General features: G+C 43.9%; 1 protein-coding gene across 2 annotated transcripts in view; it reads left to right on the top strand.

Annotated features, from left to right (window-relative positions):
• Positions 1-21,369, top strand: part of ZNF638 (zinc finger protein 638) — an 84,035-nt gene that overhangs the window by 21,343 nt on the left and 41,323 nt on the right. Inside the window, exons 1-2 of one of the 2 annotated variants that reach the window (XM_082236245.1) lie at positions 3,864-3,986; positions 18,937-20,488. In XM_082236245.1, coding sequence (XP_082092371.1) covers positions 19,142-20,488 — 1,347 coding nt within the window. In that variant the 5' untranslated portion in view covers positions 3,864-3,986; positions 18,937-19,141. Of the gene's footprint in view, positions 1-3,863; positions 3,987-18,936; positions 20,489-21,369 lie in introns of those variants that run through there. The other variant, XM_082236244.1, reaches the window with a different exon arrangement.

Raw genomic sequence — 21,369 nt, 5'->3', positions numbered from 1 at the left:
AAAGATCAGATTCATGTGCTTTTCCATACAGCATTCAGAAAACACAAAGGCAGTAAAACTTGGCTTAGTGATGAAAGTTCCTAAATTATTGGTATAGGGCAGGGGTCTGCAACCTTTAAGACAAAAAGAGCCACTTGGACCCGTTTCCGAAGAAAAAAAAATCTGGGAGCCGCAAAACTCGTCATTATAAAAATAACTTTTTTGTCACTTTTTTATTATTTCTTTGTTTGACCCCTTAGAATTACTCCTCCTCATAGAAATAAATGTTAAATTAACAAGTTACCTTTTTTGGTGTGTGTGTTCTTCACTCCCCTTCAAAACAGTGACCAGCATACATGCCCCCTTTCAATGCAGTGACCAGCGTACATGCCCGTTACAATGTAGCAGGCGGGCGGGCAAGTGATGTTGGGACGGTGTGTGACGAACGTACGCAACGCCCCCATGCGACGTCACAGCCAGTACAGCGCCCACCACAGTAGGGAGTGTCGGGGCGCACAATGCGCCTCCTCCCCTCGCTAGTATCCACCCTGGAGCCGCGGCAAAGGTGTAAAAGAGCCACATGCGGCTCCGGAGCCGCGGGTTGCAGACCCCTGCTATAGGGACACAAGAATGACTTGTAGGAGCCATGCGGTCTGAGCTGCAATAACCGGCTCAAAATCACTTTACATGTTGAGCTGCTCTGGTAGACTGAAAAGGAACAAAAGCTTGGATTACCTAATTGAGCTAAGCCTGGCAGGACAGTTGACTCTCTGGCATTAACCCCTTTGTGCATTAATTAGCATGTTGGTTAGATCAGTGTTTCCCAAACTTTTTTGGGCAACGGCACACCTGTTTACTGAAAAAAAATCTCGCGGCACACCACCATTAAAGCCCCGCCCCGTGACGTCAGTGCGCAGCGTCACGCCGGGAGGGACGCACGAAAGTGAAAGTTTTTTCCCTCCCCCTTGCCGGGGAACCTCCAAGCTTTGGGGGTGGGAGGAGGCAGCAGAGCGAGGGACTGGGGGACGGCGGCAACTGAGGCGGCGGCGGCTGTTGTAGTGGTGGCGGCGATAGCGGGCGGAGGAGGGGGCGGCGGCGGGGCTTGAGGAGCCGTCGCCGGGAGTTGCTGCTGCTGTTGTTGCTGCTGCTGCCCGGACATGCCGGCCTCCTCCTCCTCCGCTGTCTCGCGCTCCTCCCTTTTGCACGCCCTGCCCCGCCGCTCGGCACCACCACCGCGGAGCCGCCCCCGGCTCGACGCGGATCCTCGCCGCCGCCGCCTCTCACCGCCCGACTCGCCCGCCTCCCTCCCGCGGCACACCAGCCAATGTCTCACGGCACAGTAGTGTGCCGCGGAACACCGGTTGGGAAACACTGGGTTAGATGAGGCTGTTTCTCCCAGAATCTGACGGATCCCAAAGCCTATGCCTGGTTTAGATTGTGGGTGTGTTTATTTCCACGTACGAATCGTGTCACCTTGACCATGCGGGGAACATCTTTTTCTTGTCATGTTAAGAAAAGAACGGCACCCCACGCCCCCGCAATATCTTGGGTGAGGACAGATGGAGTCTGCCTTTCATCTTCTGGTGAAAAACAGGAGGAGGCTGTTGCAGGGGATTTGCACGAGGCTCAGTTGGGAGCTGGGCAGGTGAGCTTTACTGATTTTCATGCTTTTAGAATAGAAACCTTTGCAAACCTAGATTCAGTTAGGTAGCCGTGTTGGTCTGACGCAATAGAAATATATATACCGTATTTTTCGCTCTATAACACGCACCCGACCATAACACGCATGTAGTTTTTAGAGAAGGAAAACAAGAAAAAAAAATATTCTAAACGAAACAGTAGATGTATGATTTTTGTGGTTCATGCTGTGGCCACAGACATGTGATCTGACAGTGAGTTTGGGGTAGCCCAATGCAAAAATCCTGAGGATCCATGTGGATCCATGCTTTGTAACCACGTTTTTGCACCACTGCGGCCCCAGGCAATAGTGGGTGCGTGATTTTTTTGGAGCAAGCTGTAGCCATGGACATGCTATGTGATCTGCTGGTGAATTTGGGGTGACCCGTGTAAGCGGCTCCTCTCCTCTCCCGCTTTGCTCCTTTAAAGCAAGCAGGCTCTCTGTCCCTCTCTCCTCCCCACTCAGCGGCTCTTCTCCCGCTTTGCTGTTTCAAAGCGAGCCACAGAGGAGGAAAGGAAGGGGAACCATGGATCACCTGCTCACGACTGCAGCAGATCCCCCCCGCCATCCGTAGGCATTCCCTCCATAACACAGAGACATTTCCCCTTAGTTTCTAGGAGGAAAAAAGTGAGTGTTATGGTGCAAAAAATACGGTATATATAAAAATTGTCCAGTAGCACCTTAGAGACCAACTAAGTTTGTTCTTGGTATGAAATACAGTCCTACCTCGGATTAAATATGCTTCAGGTTGAGTGTTTTCAGGCTCCACTCCACGGCGACCCAGAAGTAACGGAATGCATTACTTCTGGGTTTTGCCGCTCGCGCATGCGCAGATGCTCAAAATGATGTCACACGTATGCGCGGAAGCGGCGAATCGCGACCCGCACAGGTTGCATTCGCTTCAGGATGCGAACGGGGCTCCGGAACGGATTCCGTTCGCATCCAGAGGTACCACTGTACCCTGACAGGTATCTGAAGAAGTGTGCATGCACACGAAAGCTCATACCAAGAACAAATTTAGTTGGTCTCTAAGCAGAGACATCACTTTGCCAACAAAGGTCCCTACAGTTAAAGCCATGGTTTTCCCAGTAGTGATGTATGGAAGTGAAAGCTGGACCTTAAAGAAGGCTGATCGCCGAAGAATTGATGCTTTTGAATTCTGGTGCTGGAGGAGATTCTTGAGAGTCCCATGGACTGCAAGAAGATCAAACCTCTCCATTCTGAAGGAAATCAGCCCTGAATGCTCACTGGAAGGACAGATCCTGAAGCTGAGGCTCCAAGACTTTGGCCACCTCGTGAGAAGAGAAGACTCCCTGGAAAAGACCCTGATGTTGGGAAAGATGTTGGGAGGGCACAAGGAGAAGGGGACAGAGGACGAGAAGGTGGGATGGTGTTCTCGAAGCTACCAGCATGAGTTTGACCAAACTGCGGGAGGCAGTGGAAGACTGGAGGGCCTGGCGTGCTCTGGTCCAGGGGGTCACGAAGAGGCGGACACGACTAAACCACTAAACAACTAGTTACAGATAGGTAGCCGTGTTGGTCTGCCATAGTCAAAATTAAAAAATTCCTTCCAGTAGCACCTTAAAGACCAACTAAGTTAGTTCTTGGTATGAGCTTTCGTGTGCATGCACACTTCTTCAGATACAACTAAACAACTAGGTTATTCGTGGGGCCTGCCTGGTGTTTTTACATGAGATGGTGGGACAGTGTTCTTGAAGCTACCAGCATGAGTTTGACCAAACTGCGGGAGGCAGTGGAAGACAGGAGGGCCTGGCATGCTCTGGTCCAGGGGGTCACGAAGAGGCGGACACGACTAAACGACAACAACTCTCTCTCTCTATATATATATATACATATCCCTTTGCATATGGCTGAGCCATAAGCAATATATATCGGAGCAGCACCAATCCTCGCAGCAAAAACCCCCACAAAGTTAGAAGGCGGCGTTGTTGCATTTTGACCCCCGGTTTTAGCCCCTGACGAAGAGACCTGCGGGATCCGGAAGCCTCCGGGGGCCTCTTTGCGGTCTCTCCGCCTGCGCGTGCGTGGCTTTTTTCCCCGCGCATGCTCCGTCCCTTTCCCGCCTCTGCCCGGCGGCTCCTTTCGCCCTTCGCGCACGCGCAGCGGCCCTTTCCCCTCGTCCCCATCCGGGAACCCCCGGGCGCGCATGCGCAGAGCCGCGCCGCCCCCCGCGTCGCTTGTTCCCCTCAGAGCGGCGGCCGCGTCGGAGGCGAGGCGGGAGAGGAAGGAGCAGCGCGGCGGCCTTGGCTTGAGTCTTCTTCTCCCTCCGCGCAGGCGGGACCCGAGGCCCAGCGCGGTGCCGACGAAGGTGAGGCGGAGGCGGCGGGGGGCAGGAGGAGCGGGGTCCCGGCGGGGGAGGGGAGGGAGGCCTCGGCGCCCGCGAAGAAGCCGCTTCTCAGGCCTCAGGCTCCGCCGCCAGGGCCCCCCTCCCCCCCCCAATGCGTGAGGGGGGAAGGCAAGAATATTATTCGTGGGAATCAATAATAACCAGTAACTACACAGTGGGTTTTCGGGGGGGGGGGGCTGCGCATACCGCCAAAGAGGGCCGCCTTGAGGTTGGAGGAGGCCCTCAGCGCCTGAAGGTAACGGGGCTCTTTGTCAAAAACAAATTGTCGCCGTTTTTTTGTTGAATAGATGCAATATGGTAATTTATAGGCCTAGCAGGTATCCAAAGCCGTTTGGACAGAACAAATAGGAGACTACACAACACAAAACGCCGTTGCTGTATGTCGGTTTCATTTTTTTTGTTTTTATCTTATATTTTGGAAATGTACATCCAATTTTTCCACCCTTTAATTTTTTGGGGGGCCCCGCAAGAGAGTGGGACGTTAAGCTACAGCTTGTTTAGCTTATATGTAAATCCAGCACTGCCTCTAAACATTTTGCGAATCCAAGTTGGGCCTCATTGAGGGGCAGTGTTTCAATATGAGTGGGAAAATGAGAGTACTCCTAAACATTATTTTTTTTTTAGAAAAAAAAGCACTGGCCCTTTGCTTGAATTTTGAAGATTAAAATCTTTGGGTAGAGGCAGCCCATTCTTATTTTTTGCATTGTGCTTAGTATACTTTTAGATGTTTAATAAATTGCATACTTATATACAGTGGTTTTTTCTGGGGGGGTGTAGGGGTACGCATACCTCTAAACATGTTGTGAATCTAAGTTTGGCTTCATTGAGGGGCAGTATTTGCATATGAGTGGGAAAATGAGAGTACCCCCTAAACATTTTTTTTTAGAAAAAAGCACTGATTATTATTAATAATAATAAGTCTCCACCGAAACCCTCCCCTCTTGTGGGGGGGGCAAGTGAGTGCCTCGTGCGATGTTACATCTCCTCGTTGCCCTGTGAACAACACTACGTTATTATTATTATTATTATTATTGGTTTCCATCCTTGCCTCGCCATTGCAGCTTCCTCTGGTTCTGCATTCTTCTCACACTGTCACATCCCCAATCCACCTCCCCTTTGCAGGCTTTGTTTTGGGCTCCCGTGTCACGTGCGACATGAACTCCCTAGCCAGGATCCATGCATATCTTGCAGAAAAGACAAAGAAAAAACTATGACTCTTGCCCCTCGTGAAAGTTGCCTGTCGCCTAAGGCGCCTGGGGGAAGGTGGCAGCTGGGGAAAGGCAGCTATTGGAGAAGGAAGCCAGGCGGGAGAGGGAAATCTCTGGGCTTCTTGGTCCTTCCTTCCATATGTTGCCTACCTGAGAATTGTGAGGGGGGGGGAGAGAGTTGCCTTTGCTTCTCCTTACAGGTCCTGCCTGTGGGTTTCTTCACATTGGGGCATCTAGTGGAGAGCGTGAGGCTGACCGAGATGGGGCCCCTTTGGCTGCTTTTCATTAAATTTATGTACCGCCCTCCGTCCAAAGATCACGGGGCAGTTTGTTCAGCTTTTGTTGTGTCCCTAATTCCCATCACGCTGGTATTTCCAGGGACGAGTCTAGAGTCCACTCGCCCTACATGCTGATATTCTGCACAAACTGGATGGTGCTTGTAACTTCTTTCCCCCCAGGTATTTAGCCCTCACCCTTCTGCCAAAACAGCTCCCAGGCCAGCTTTCACAAATCAGGACTCTTAGCTGTAGATTGAAGTGACAAGAGCTGCTTTACTACTGAGCTTCGGTGGTTTTTCTGTAGTGCCTTCAATACGCATGACATTTTACAGCAAACGTATAAGCTGTCTTAGTTTCTTACATTAAGGAAGCTGCAAGGTTTGTTTCTGACAGGCCAGAACAGGACCAGCTTTGGTTATCAACATGGGTCTGGTGCTCCTAGTACTCCGTTTACTCTTTAGCATATTATACTGCACAGAAAGGCCACAGCTTAGGAGTAGAGCATCTGCCTTGTATATCCCTGGTATTTCAAGATAGGGCAGGAAGACAGCCCTAGCAAGCCATTGCTAGTTATTATAGGCAATACTGCACTAGATGGATCAGCTCTCTTGACTCCATATAATTTACTATGTTCCTAGTACAGTCCTGCAAAATCTGCCAAGCTAAGTTAAGAGCCCATAAAATCTGTGAAGAAATTTCCTGTGGCTTCTAGGGTGTAACTGAATGTTTCAGTTCTTGGCATGTGGTTTGCACTCCCCAGATCAAAACCTCATTCGCTAGTGGAAATGGGTCTCACATGCTTCCCCCCTCCCCCGCTGAATTTCAACATGTTGAAATTTTATTATCATGGTGGCAGCATCCCATGCGCGGAGCTGAGGTGAGGGAGGCTGGAGGGTGGACTTGTTTGGTGTGGGAGCTGCTGGCTGGCTGCTTCTGGGTTGAGGCTGTGGCGCTTAAGGGGTTTCTCTCGCCACTTGGATGCTTTGAGCCAGGTACGACTTCAAAAAATGGCATCTTCCTTTTTTTTAAAAGAATATTTATTGAGATTATACAAAAAAATACACATAAAGAAAAAACAAACAAAAACTAAGAAACACAAGCTAACAAGAAAGTTGACAAAAAGGCAACATAGAAAGAAGGAAAAAAAGAAATAGGAAAAAGAAGAAGAAAAAAGATATTTAAAAAAGAATAAATCCATTTTTCAGCATCTTTGATCTCATTTTCTTATTTCCTTGACCTCCTCATACCTCCCCTTTTGTATTCCCGTTTTCCAAGTCTTTTCAGCAAATCCTTACCCTCTTTCATTTAACTTTGCTCTATAACTTAACCTATTATAACTATACATTTTCATCCGTATAACTATCTATATTTACCTATTCTTATTAACCTTATTACCAAAGCCACTTCTTTTCAGTCCAACATCATTTTAACATTCATTAATTTTACAGTATTTCTGCAGATAGTCTTTAAATTTCTTCCAATCTTCCTCCACCATTTCTTCTCCCTGGTCTCGGATTTTGCCAGTCATTTCTGCCAATTCCATATAGTCCATCACCTTCATCTGCCATTCTTCCAGAGTGGGTAAATCTTGTGTCTTCCAGTACTTTGCAATAAGTATTCTTGCTGCTGTTGTAGCATACATAAAGAAAGTTCTATCCTTCTTTAGCACCAATTGGCCGACAATGCCCAGAAGAAAGGCCTCTGGTTTCTTCAGGAAGGTATATTTAAATACCTTTTTCATTTCATTATAGATCATTTTCCAGAAAGCCTTAATCCTTGGGCACGTCCACCAAAGGTGAAAGAATGTACCTTCAGTTTCTTTACATTTCCAACATTTATTATCGGGTAAATGATAGATTTTTGCAAGCTTGACTGGGGTCATGTACCACCTATAAATCATTTTCATGATATTCTCTCTTAGGGCATTACATGCCATAAATTTTATACCTGTGGTCCACAACTGTTCCCAGTCAGCAAACATAATGTTATGTCCAACATCTTGTGCCCATTTAATCATAGCAGATTTAACCGTCTCGTCCTGAGTGTTCCATTTTAACAGCAAGTTATACATTCTTGAAAGCATCTTTGTTTTAGGATCTTACAGTTCTGTTTCCAACTTTGATTTTTCCACCTGGAAGCCATTTTTTTTGTCTAAATTATAGGCCTCTCTTATTTGGTAATAGTGAAGCCAGTCTCGCACTTTATCTTTTAGTTTCTCAAAACTCTGCAATTTCAATTTGTCTCCTTCCTGCTCCAAAATTTCCCAATATTTCGGCCACTTGGCCTCCATATTGAGCTTTTTCTGAGCCTTTGCCTCCATCGGTGACAACCACCTTGGGGTTTTGTTTTCAAGTAAGTCTTTATATCTTGTCCAGACATTAAACAATGCTTTCCTGACAATATGGTTTTTAAATGCTTTATGAGCTTTAACCTTGTCGTACCACAAGTATGCATGCCACCCAAAAATATTGTTAAAACCTTCTAAATCCAAAATGTCTGTGTTCTCAAGAAGCAGCCAATCTTTCAACCAGCAAAAAGCTGCTGATTCATAATAGAGTTTAAAGTCTGGCAGGGCAAATCCCCCTCTTTCTTTTGCATCAGTTAATATTTTAAATTTTATTCTGGGCTTCTTGCCCTGCCAGACAAATCTGGAAATGTCTCTCTGCCACTTCTTGAAACAGTCCATTTTGTCCAGAATTTGTAGTGATTGAAACAAAAACAGCATTCTTGGCAATACATTCATCTTTATAGCAGCAATTTGACCCAACAAGGAAAGCTTCAGATTTGACCATATTTCTAAATCCTTTTTGATATCCACCCAGCATTTTTCATAGTTATCTTTAAATAAATTCCCATTTTTGGATGTCATATTAATCCCCAAGTATTTCACCTTCTTAACCACCGTTAAACCTGTCTCATTCTGAAACCTCTCTTTCTCAAACGTTGTTAAGCTTTTTTCAAGAACTTTAGTTTTTAACTTATTCAGCTTAAATCCTGCCACATGACCAAATTCTTGGATCAATTCTAATACTCTTTTAGTACTAGATTCTGGCTCCTGTAACGTCAATACTAAGTCATCTGCGAAGGCTTTCAATTTGTATTGTTTAGAATATTTTAATGTTCCATTATTTTAATGTTGTATTTTATTTTTGTTTTTAAATTGTAATCATCCATCTTGTTTTTATTATTGCTTGTAAGCCTTGGCTGGGGAGGGCGGGGTATAAATAAAAAATTATTATTATTATTATTAGCTCCGACCTTTATACCCTTGATCAAATGGTTCCTTCTAATCATATTTAACAAAACCTCAAGGACCGAAATAAAGAGCGATGGGGAAATTGGGCAACCTTGTCGTGTCCCTTTCACAATCTTAAATTCCTCTGTCACCACATTGTTAACTATTAGTTTAGCCTTTTGTTCTGAGTAAATTGCACTTATACCATTTTCAAACCCTTGACCGACCCTCATCCCCTGAAGATTTTTCTTCATAAAACTCCAAGAAATATTATCAAAGGCTTTCTCAGCATCCACAAAGATTAAAACTGCTTTAGTGTTAATGTCCTCTTGCAACTTCTCCAAAATGTTGATTATATTCCTCGTGTTATCAGACAAGTGCCTGCCTGGGAGAAAGCCAGCTTGGTCCTTATGTATCTCTTCCCCTAATACTTTTTTTTAGCCTTTTAGCCAAAATGTCAGCAAATATTTTGTAATCCACATTTAACAGGAATATGGGTCGGTAGTTCTTAAGTTGTTTCTTTTCAGACTCCGTTTTCGGTATAAGTGTAATATATGCTTCTTTCCACGACTCTGGCGCTTTCTCCCCCTCCAGAATTTCATTGCAAACCTCCTTTAGTGGTTGAATTATCCAGTCCTTCAAAGTTCTATAGTATTTTGAGGTTAATCCATCCGGCCCTGGAGATTTTCCCAACTGCATACTCTGAATGGCACCTTCTACCTCCTGTTCTGTAATTTTATAGTTCAACATTATCTTATTTTCTTGGGAAATTTTTTGCAATCCATTTGTTTTCAAAAACTGGTCTATGTCAAATTCTTTCTGAGGCCCTTGTGTATATAATTGTTTGAAATACCTCTGGAAACATTTTCTAATTTCCACTGGATTCTGAATGTTCTTTCCATCCACCTCCAAATTAACAATAGTATTTAACTTTTGTCTTTTTTTATCTGCCAAGTTATAGTTTTTCACATTTATTTGCCGATTCAAAAGTTCTTTGTCTCATTTGTTTAATTTCCCATTCAATTTCCTGATTCATCATCTTCATGTATTGCACTTGATATAACTTTATTTCTCTCAGAATCTCTTGTGAATTGGGTTTCACTCTCAGTTTCTTCTCGCCCTCTTTTATTTTTCCCAATTTTTTTTCTTTTTTCTCATTTTGAGCTCTCTTCTTTAATGAATTCTGTTGGATCAGAAACCCCCTCATAACTGCTTTACTTGCGTCCCAGATTACTCTTTTTTCCACGGTAGTGTTCAAGTTTATCTCAAAATAGTCTCTCAGAGCTTTTTGGGCCTTTTTAATGATCTCTTGATCTCTAAACAAGGTGTCATTCATCCTCCATCTGAAGGAACCAATTGGTGTTAGTTTCATCTTCATTTTCACAGCGTTATGGTCGGAGCACGTCTTAGGGCAGATCTCTACCTTTCGAATCTTAGGTGCCAGACCTCTCGTTATCCAGATTTGGTCAATTCTTGTCCATGTCTTTTGGGCTTCAGAAAAGAAGGTTCCCTCTCTGCCCAAGGGATTCCTAATTCTCCAAATATCAATCAAATCCTTATTGACAGTCAATTCAAAAAAAGTTTTTGGTAGTCTACCATCTTTAGTAACTACCTGTCTCTGCGACTTGTCCATGTTTGTGGATACCACTCCATTCATATCTCCCATCAAAATAATGTTATAGTCCATATAATCCAACAAAGTCTCATGCAGCTTCTTGTAAAATTCAGATTTCCCCTCATTCGGTGCATATATTCCATCTATCAAAAAATTTTCTCCTTGTGTTTGAATTTCAATTGCTTTAATTCTTCCTTGTTCATCTTTAAAGACAAATTTCGGTGATAGGCTCTCTTTTGCATAAATAACTACTCCTCGCTTTTTAACCTTGTCCAATGAAATAAATTCTTGGCCCAATCTCTTATTAATCAGTATTTTTCTGTGTAGCCTTATCACATGTGTTTCCTGTAGGCAAATTAGGTCCAATTGTTCCTTTTTCAATACGTGAAAAACTTTTTTCCTTTTCTCCGGAGAATTAAGTCCATGAATATTCCAACTTAATAGTTGCAGAGACATAGTGTATTTATATTATTTTTCCTCCGACTGCTCCCAATAGGTCCTCTTGTTCTGACGGTGGTATCACTTTCTGTAGCTTATCCAATCCCAAAGGTGGTGGTACCTTGTCTAATGTCCCTGGTCGTAAGGCTTTTGGCTCTTTTTCTCCTCCTTTTTGCAGGTCTTCTTCGTGATCTCTCAGAAATTTTTCTTTCTCCTCCACTGATCTTATTTTGAATTTTTTTACCTTTAAAGGTAAAAGATAAACCTTGGGGGAATTCCCACCTGAAGATGGTTCTATTACCTTTCAACAGGGTCACCAAATCTCCGTAATTAGACCTAAGGTCCAAAAGATGTTTCGGTATATCCTTAAATATCTCCACTCTTCATTCGTGTATTATCAAAGTATTCTGGCAATGCAGGCTCAATATTTTATCTCTCTCCTCTTTTGATCGAAGGGTGATCAAACAGTCTCTCACCCTGTTCTTTCTCCCTCCTCTTCCAAGTCTGAAAGCATTTATTATCTTAAAGTCTTGCTTATCGTCCAGTTTCCAAAAGTCTGCAAATTCCTGAGTCAAAAAGTCACTTAGATTGTCTTTCTCAAGTTCAGGTACCGCCCTGACCCTCAAATTGGTTTGTTTCTCCTTCAATTCAATCATAGACAAAAGTGCCTGGTGGTCCCCAAGCTGTGACTGGTGGTCTCCAAGCTACCTACATATCGGTGTTATTTTTTCCTCTGCAGCCACTGCTTTTTCTTTCGCTTCCTCAGCTGTCTTTTGATTTAATGCAGATTCTTGCAGCAATTTTTCAATAGATTCTGTGTTTGAGTTTACCTTCTGCCCCAAATTATTCTTATAGTGTTCTGGTCAATTTTATTTGTCGCTTCAGTAACTTGTTTGCTTAATTTATCTGAGGTTTCATAAATTTTACTTAAAACTGAAGTAAATCCTTCTTCCGTCATACCTTTTGCCCTCGCTTGCGCCGGGTCTTCCCCTTGTGGAACAGGAGGGCCAGATGCAGATGCTCTGCGCTGTTGCAGTGCTGCGCTGGTCTGTTGGACTCTAACTTTGCCCGATCTTGTTGTCTTTTCCTCCATAACACTTTATCTATGAGTCAAGGCCACTTCCACGGTCAGGCTTGTTTTGCAGTGGAAAGTTCCCTTGCTAGTTGAAGGTGGAAAATTCCCCAACCAATTGTAACAATTCAGTGAGCCTCTAGGGGGACACAGTAACAATCAGTAATGATACAATAAATTATCTTCTCAGCTCCTCCAGGGTCCCTCTGCAGCAAATTTAATAACAGTTTCTAGTCCAATGTATCTCACATGCAGAGTTGGCTATCAAAAAGTTAAATAGTGTGTGTAAATAGTGCAGTTCTCAGAGCAACTGTTCTATTAGTCTTGGCAATCCATTCCCAGGGATTGAGTGGTGGTCTTCAAAAAAATGGCATCTTCCAGTGCTACTTCCACACCTGCCTGGTTATATGTCCCTGAAGCACATGTGCTTTTGCCTTCCGTGCAGACCAGGAGAAAGGAGCCTTACCATGGCTCTGCAACTGAGACGTGCAGAGCAAAACAAAATGTTAGTCACCTGGTGAACTTGAGGCTGGACAGGAAGCCAGAGTTCATGCCCTCTTTGGCAGATCTTGAGCCTGGAAGAAACCTTGGGCTTTCTTTGCTTGCCAGATCCTGGCTGACCTCTCACTGTGACGGAGGTGGTCCAGATTGTCAAACGACGTTCATTGTCAATGTAACTTACTGAATTGAACTTCTTTAGAATTGGTCAACATTTGATCCTTGCGGTAACTAGGTTTTGCCTTGAGCACCTGTGATCCCTTCGCTAGCCGTGTTACATTCATACAGATACCTTCCCAGATTTCTAGTGCCGTAGTGGGATATAATACAGGTAGAAATCTTGGGTTTACAGAATAAAGAAAGATATTTCTGTGTGTGAGGTCTGAGCATGTCCTCTCTCGGTGAGTTCACACGGTGAAAGAGAATCAACAAAGCAGGAAAATTAACTTCCTTCCAGGTGGCCAACTGAGTCTCGAATACAATTCTGTGGTCTCAACCCTTTTGTGCGTTATCTAGTCTTAAACTTGCTAGTTATATTTGACTGCAACTTCCCACACTTAATTTCATTGGTTCATTTCATGAAATGTATACACTGCTTGATTGTGAGAGAAAGCCACAAAGTGGTTTACAAAAAATATAAAACAATAAAATTGTTTATTAAAAAACCAATCATGTAAAACATTCAGAAAACTAAAATCACCCTAAAACTAAAAACATATTAAAACATGTTTCAGCATCACTTTAAATATTGGGCAGGCTTGTCTAAACAAAAGCTGGCGCCCAAAGGGATGCAGTGAAGGCACCTGCCTTATACCAATCATGCTATTCATATTACAGATAGGTAGCCATGTTGGTCTGCCATAGTCAAAATAAAAAAATTCCTTCCAGTAGCACCTTAAAGACCAACTAAGTTAGTTCTTGGTATGAGCTTTCGTGTGCATGCACACTTCTTCAGATACACTGAAACAGAAGTTGCCAGATCCTTCTATATAGTGAGAAGGTGGGGAGGGGTATTACTCAGAAGGGTGGTGGGAATAGGAGAGTGGTGGAGCTGTCGTCATCATGAACAAAACTGACTACATTCAGGAGGCTCACAGACAACTTTCCAATACCGCCTTTTACACAAAATTGGACTCAGACCCCCCACAAGAATACAAGAAAGAACTGAACAAGATTGTTAAGGAGCTACCTCCACACATCCAAGAACAGATCCTCACCAACACACCAACAGAACCTCGACCAGGAACTTTCTATCTTCTACCTAAAATACACAAACCAGGAAATCCAGGACGCCCCATCATTTCAGGTATTGGCACTATTACAGTGGGTGTCTCCGGTTATATGGACTCTGTTCTGAAACCATATGCCATCAGTGCTCCCAGCTATGTACGTGACACCACAGATTTTCTGAGGAAAATACAATCTTTAAATAATCTTCCCAACAATACTATACTAGTTACTATGGATGTGGAATCTCTGTATACCAACATCCCACACAACGATGGTTTACAAGCTATAAGGAACACCATTTCAGATAAAACCACAGCGGACCTTGCCACCAAACTCTGCCAATTTGTCCTTAGCCACAACAACTTCAAATTCGGTGATGACCTGTTCTTTCAGATCAGCGGCACAGCAATGGGCACCCGCATGGCCCCACAGTATGCCAACATCTTCATGGCAGATTTAGAACGTTTCCTAAACTCCTACCCACTCAAACCTCTCTTGTACCTGTGATACATTGACGATATTTTTATCATCTGGACACATGGTCAACAGACCCTGGACACCTTTCACCAGAAATTTAATGATTTTCACCCCACAATCAACCTTACAATGAATCAATCTATGCAAGAAATACATTTTTTGGACACTACTATAAAAATACAGGATGGGCGCATAGACACCACCTTATACCATAAACCAACTGACCGCCAAACATATCTACATGCCTCTAGCTACCATCCCAAACATACCAAACAGTCCATTGTATATAGCCAGGCACTACGTTACAGCCGCATCTGTTCCAATTCTACAGACAGAGACTCTCACCTAAGAGATCTACAGCAAACCTTTTCAGAACTAAAATACCCAGCAGATGAAGTTAGACAACAGATCAACAGAGCCAGACTTATACCCAGAGAGAACTTGCTGCAAGACAGACCCAAAAAAGAAAATAACAGAACACCTCTAGTCATCACATACAGCTCCCAAGTTAAAACAGTACAACGCATCATCAGAGATCTACAACCTCTCCTGGACAATGACAGTTCTCTTTCTCAAGCTCTGGGAGGAAGACCTTTCATTGCCTACAGACAGCCACCCAATCTTAAACAACTCCTAACCCACAATAATACTACAACCAGACTTAACACGGACACTGGCACCAGAGCCTGCAATAAACCCAGATGCCAACTTTGCTGCCACATACACCCGGACAACACCATTACTGGCCCCAACAACATCACACATACCATCTCGGGGCTATTCAATTGCTCATCGTCTAACATTGTGTACGCCATCAAATGCCAACAGTGTCCTTCAGCTCTCTATATTGGACAAACAGGCCAAACCTTACGCCAAAGAATAAATGGACATAAATCTGACATCAAGAATCACAAAACAGAGAAACCAGTAGGAGAACACTTCATTCTCCCAGGACATTCTATACAAGATCTCAAAGTAGCTGTTTTACTACAAAGGAATTTCAGAAATAGACTGGAAAGAGAAGCTGCTGAATTGCAACTCATTACCAAACTTAAAACCATGGAGAGACCTGGTTTGAACAAAGACATTGGATTCTTATCCCATTATACATAACTAAGCCTTTTCACCCCTTGCCTTTTCCTGTAAGACCTATTACAGTCGTTAAGAGTCGTCAACAGGCTCATCTCAGCTATCTGCCAATCTCCTATTCCCACCACCCTTCTGAGTAATACCCCTCCCCACCTTCTCACTATATAGAAGGATCTGGCAACTTCTGTTTCAGTGTATCTGAAGAAGTGTGCATGCACACGAAAGCTCATACCAAGAACTAACTTAGTTGGTCTTTAAGGTGCTACTGGAAGGAATTTTTTTATTTATGCTATTCATAGTTCAGTAGGTGGAAGCGGTCGCCGTGTGGGAACTGAAAGATAGCAATGGGCTTTTAAAGGCAGAAAATGAGTTCCCTTTCCCTGGAACTGTGCTAAATGATGCTGTGCCTCTTCTGCTCTTAAAAGTTGAAAATAGACATCGCTAGATAAAAGAGGCAAGAGGTCATTCACAAGCAACAAAACGGCCTGTATGCTTTTCTCAGTGATGATAGCCCTCTGGGTGCAGAAATGCATCTTTGATTTGATTGTTTTGTATGTCTTTAAATGGCCCTAATGCTTTAAATGGCCTTTAAAAGTCCTCAAATGCATATTTTCAGACAACAATATCTTGTCTTAAAATGCATTTGGCCTGCTTCAAAGGAGAGAGTAATTCATAGGATTTGATCGCCGTCTTCCAATATCTAAAGGGCTTTCACATGGAAAATGGAGCAAGCTTGCTTTTTGCTGCTCTGGAGAGTAGGACCCAAAACAATTGATTCAAGTTACAAGAGAGGAGATTCTGAATTAACATGAGGAAGAACTTTCTGGCAGTAAGCATTGTGGAACAGAATTCCTCAGAAAGTAGTGGACTTCTTTCTTGGAGGTTTTTAAGCAGAGGTTGATTGGGCACCTATCGGGGATTCTTTAATTGAGATTACTGCATTGCAGGGGGTTGGACTAGATGACCCTCAAATGTCCCTTCCAACTCTACAATTCTGTAATTCTATGCTGTGTGGGAATGGAGTATCCTAAAACTAGTTTAGAACACTGAACAGAAAGCACTGCAGTGTTTTATTGTGTGTCCCCTTGGAAAATCCAACAAGTAACTGCTACATGTTTCTTTAAAAAGTCTTGTTTCTGAGCTGGGGTTGATGCTGCGACTATGGTGGATATTTGAAGATCTTCTAAGCCATGAATTTATGGTGGACTTCATTAAACTGAATAGTACTGCTAATTTAGGCCACAAGGTGGTAGCAAAATCGTGCCGCTCTCATCACAATTCTGCACAGGTCTAGAGGTGGATTTGCCCCTGCTCTGCATTCTTAAGCAGACTAACCCAATTCTCACGTCCCTGACTGAAACACAGATTGAAACATACTTATATACTTCAGATTTTGCATTTATCTGAATTTTATGGTGCAGTACTTGGCTTAAAATACTAAAATACATATAATAATAGTTTGGGATAGTATTAGTATTATTCACTGGTGTTACCCAAAGGTCTCCAAGCATCTTAAAGGCAAAGGTAAAGGTACCCCTGTCCGTACGGGCCAGTCTTGACAGACTCTAGGGTTGTGCGCTCATCTCACTCTATAGGCCGGGAGCCAGCGCTGTCCGCAGACATTCCGGGTCACGTGGCCAGCGTGACAAGCTGCATCTGGCGAGCCAGCGCAGCACACGGAATGCCGTTTACCTTCCCGTTGGTAAGCGGTCCCTATTTATCTACTTGCACCCAGGGGTGCTTTCGAACTGCTAGGTTGGCAGGTGCTGGGACCGAACGACGGGAGCGCACCCCGCTGCAGGGATTCGAACCGCTGACCATGCGATCGGCAAGTCCTAGGCGCTGAGGTTTTACCCACAGTGCCACCCGCGTCCAAGCATCTTAGAACACATTAAAAAATGTAAAATATGTTTAGAAATGGATACGTTGAGATAAAACACGTTGGGTTATTGCGTTGGACTAGGATGGGGGGACCGAGATTAGCGCTGCTGTTCCTCCATGAAGCGCAATGTGTGGCCCTGGTCCAGTGTCTCTCTCTCACTGCTTAACCCTCCTCACCTCCTTTCTTCGAGGAGAAGTGAAGGGGAAGAACAAAGGAGGCCACTTTGAGCTCCTTGTGGGGAATGCCAGATAGAGGTGCAGCACTTGATTCCTTAGATAAATAAGCACACATTGCTGGAGGGTGTTGCACTGCTCTCAGCTAGGTGGTTATTTGTTTTGCTTTAAAATGGTATGAATGAGTTTAGCAAAAATGTTGCAGGGGCTGAACATTTGGAGCGACAACTACTTTTGCTTCACAGAAAACTAGAAAATTTAGTTTCCTTTCCCCAGAGAATGTATGCAGTATTTATTAACTTTGCACAAATAGAAATGGGTTTATCAACTTTTACATGTTTGTTCCTCAATTGTGTTGGTGTATTTTCCGATTCATCAGTTTCTTTCATTAAATGCAGAAGCTGGAAGAATTTTGTGTATGAAGAAAACTGTTTTCTCATGGATTTTTATGGGCCTTCACATTTCTGTTTAATGCCTGTTTGAAAACATTAACTGCTTGTAACATGCGCAGCAACTCTATGGGGCTGAGGTGTCTTTGGCTCTCTCGAAATCTGTTGGGAGGGGGCCAGGCCTCCTGAATGTTGGGGTGGAGGAGGCAAAGCGCGAAGCCAAATGGGGTGCGGCTTCAGTGGCAGGCTCCTCCTGAGCGAGAGAGAGGAGGAATTGCTCACTCATTGAAGCCGCACTGCGCTGGGCTTCCCACTGGGCCCCTCCTGGCGACGCGACTTTGCATGTGTAACGCGTGTCACGTGCATGACCTCACATGAGCATGATGCGTTCTGAGCGCACAATGTCACACACACGCTGGGCCACCTCGATCTTGGGCACAAGTCGACACCTCTGGTGTGTAACACGTCCGGTCTAAGAAAGAAAAGGTTTTGGGACCTATTAAGGCTAGACTCTCCTGATGGAAGGCTATGAAATTATATTGGATAGCAGTGGTAGGGAAACCTTCAGAAGAATTTTCTAAAGACTGATATGTCACTAATATAGGAGATTACTGAGACTGGTGGCAGTTTGACAACTTACTTAATATGGGTCCTGCCAGGGGGATGGACCAGGTGGTCTGTTAATGCCCTTTCCGTGTTACTCTCCTGTGATTTCCCCCTGCCCACATAGTATCTTTAAGTAATTTCTGTGTTGAAATGGTTGAAGCCATTTAGTTGGGAAATTGTATGTAGCTCTTGCCACAAAGTTTCAAACATTCTCTAGTTTTGTTAGTTGAGGAGGTCACATAAATAGTGGTTGTAGCACATCTTCATTGTCAAATACATTGTTTTATAGGACAATCCTTTACTTAATTACTTGGAAGTAAGTCACATTGAATTGAATGGAACTTGCTGCCCAGTAACTCTGCATATCGTCGTAGTGCAAATTATTATCTTTCCAATGGCCTGATTAAATTACACTTGATATGTGGCTAGAATGCATTAAAATCACATGGGTTTTCAATTGAAAATGCTTGTTTGCATGGTTGGTTTAGAGTGGGATATAAAGCCTTTTAAATTCAAAAGTTGTAGTGCGTTGAAACACATATGAAATAACTTTCAGTTGACAAGTGAGTAAAACCCCCAATCCCTTTGCTAAAACAAGATGTTACTGAGAAAAAAACGAAACGGTTGTGTTTTTCAAACAGTTTACTTACAGGCAGTAGAACCATTTTAGAAAGTAGATTAAAAATAAATGTAATCTAATTTTTGTGTGTTTAACTTTCAGCTTTGTGGTGTTCTTGGAAAATTTTGCACCTTTTGTGAATTCTCTGAACCTTGGCATTGCCGGCCCACTTCTGTTGGGCCCTCCTCCTCCTTTGCAGCTTGCTCAGATTAAGACACAGTTGGCTTTTCACCAGTTGAACTCGGTAGCTTCAACCCATTCTATAGCATCTTACGCTTTGTTAAATGAAGCATTTCTGAAAATTGCCATGTTTAACCCTAGAGGAAACATGCCTCCAAGGCCGAGGGGACCCAATGCACCTGGTCCAATGCCGCGTGGCCCTTTTCTGGGGCCGGGACCGGGACCTAGACCAGATGGTCTTCAAAGGCCACACCCATCTGCTCCTCCCAGAATGCCTCAAAGGGTCATGGAACCAGAAATGAGGGCAAGATTCCCAAGGCCAAATGTTCAGGTCACGCAACATGGAATGGATCCCAGACAAGAGCGGCACCAGAGGGAAGAGGGATGTGCTACTCACTGGGACAATCCATTTCCGCCTGTAAATAGTGGCCAGATCACTTCAGGAAAGTTTGCACAACAAGCCACACGTATCCAGAACCGTTATACAACCGAGAGTGCTTCCAGCATCTTAGCAAGCTTTGGCTTATCTAATGAAGACTTGGAGGAACTTAGTCGGTATCCGGATGATCAGCTGACACCAGAAAACATGCCTTTAATTTTGAGGGACATCCGAATGCGCAAAGTGACTCATCAGTTACCAAGTTTACCTTCTGAGAGCAGAGAAAAGGAGATGTTTCACAGTGACGATGGTCATGGTACCATGCTGAAGAGCAAGGTAATTGATTACGGGCATGAAAGCAAGTATGAATATACTGAAGCTCCTCTTGATGTCAAAGTCTACAATTCTGATGCATCAACTGAGGGGAACATGAAAGGATTTCCAGCACAGCAGACGACTCTCGTGTCTTCGGCGCCCTCTGGTGTAACCAGTAGTCAAATGATTGCGGTAGAAGAGCTGATACGAAAGATGGGATTCCAGAGAAGCACATCAAGTACGCAGTCCTTTTTCCCCATGGATGCTTCCAACAAGGGGCCAGGGCTAGGCCTCCCTCCAGCAGGAGCCGGGATGCCTCCAGCAGCACCACCCATGATGCCTCCCGTGGTACCATCCATGTCTGGGATGCCAGCATTGCCTGGGATGCCTCCTGTTGCCCCGCAGACTTTGCCTCCACCAACTGTTCCTCAGCCCATGATGCCGCCTGTGAACCAACCACCTCCAACTATGAACCAGCCGCCACCTCCTTTTGCACCTGAGATGCATGATAGGATTCACCATGAATCCAGGGCTCATCCTTCTGATGTTCCACCTGGACCTGCCAGTGGCCAGAAGAAAATCCATGAGAAACCTCAGCATCCTATTGAGTCTGCTTTTGGCGTGGTGAAAGCCTCTTGGTTTCCAGTTTTTTCACAGGCAGATGCCCAGAAGCTGAAGAGGTTGCCAACTCCGTCGATGATGAATGATTACTATGCTGCATCTCCAAGAATATTTCCACATGTGTGTTCTCTGTGTAATGTAGAATGTAGACATTTGAAGGTGAGTCACTCCCCACCCTCACGATTACATACATTTGTACACAACGTGTTTTATGTACTGGGTTTAATTGACTTCTGGATATCTGTAGATTTTATTCCCGTAAGATGTCCAACAATCAAGAAGCTTGGGAATAAATACTGCGTGTGTCTGATTTGCACAATGTGACTGGCTATTTTCAGGTTTCACCTGTAAAAGCTGCCTTATGATAGACATGTTCTCATTTGGCTTTGGATTCCCTGCTCCCTCTACTGCTTCCTCTGTCTATAATTAAACTTGCTTTTGTAGCTTCTGGGATCAAAGGAAGTTGGGCTTAAAGTAGACAGTGGATTAAGGTTGCAGTCCAGTCAGAAAGCATTTATTATAGTCTTAGAATGTAGCATAAGGATGATAGAACAAAATAAGTTATACAGAAGCATTAGTTAAATTTTCTTAGCTGATGCATCTAACTACTTGTTTGACCCTTGGTACCTTAAGTTCAAATAATAATAATAATAATAATAATAATAATAATAATAATAATAATAATAATAATAATAATTTATTATTTATACCTTGCCCATCTGGCTGGGCTTCCCCAGCCACTCTGGGCGGCTTGCAAAAGAATATTAAAATACTATAATACATCAAACATTAAAAGCTTCCCGAAACAGGGCTGTAAGGTTTGAAAGCTTCAGGTTAACACAACTACATTTAAGTTGTCTTGGGCTGCAGTCCTGTACATGCTTACCTGAGATTATCTCCCAATTAACTTGGCACAAATTGTTCTTGAATAGGCCTGGATAAAAGTTTAAAGAGGAATCTAGCAGTATGGGCAGAGCTCCTGAGTTGACTACACATTGCCCATGAGGAATCGTTCACTGCGAGAAGGAAAGCCCAGCTAG

Source organism: Podarcis vaucheri, assembly GCF_965113315.1.
Source record: "Podarcis vaucheri genome assembly, chromosome: 9".
Classification (NCBI taxonomy): Eukaryota; Metazoa; Chordata; class Lepidosauria; order Squamata; family Lacertidae; genus Podarcis; species Podarcis vaucheri.
Note: the sequence above shows the minus strand (reverse complement) of the source record. Positions and strands in the feature narration are given on the sequence as shown.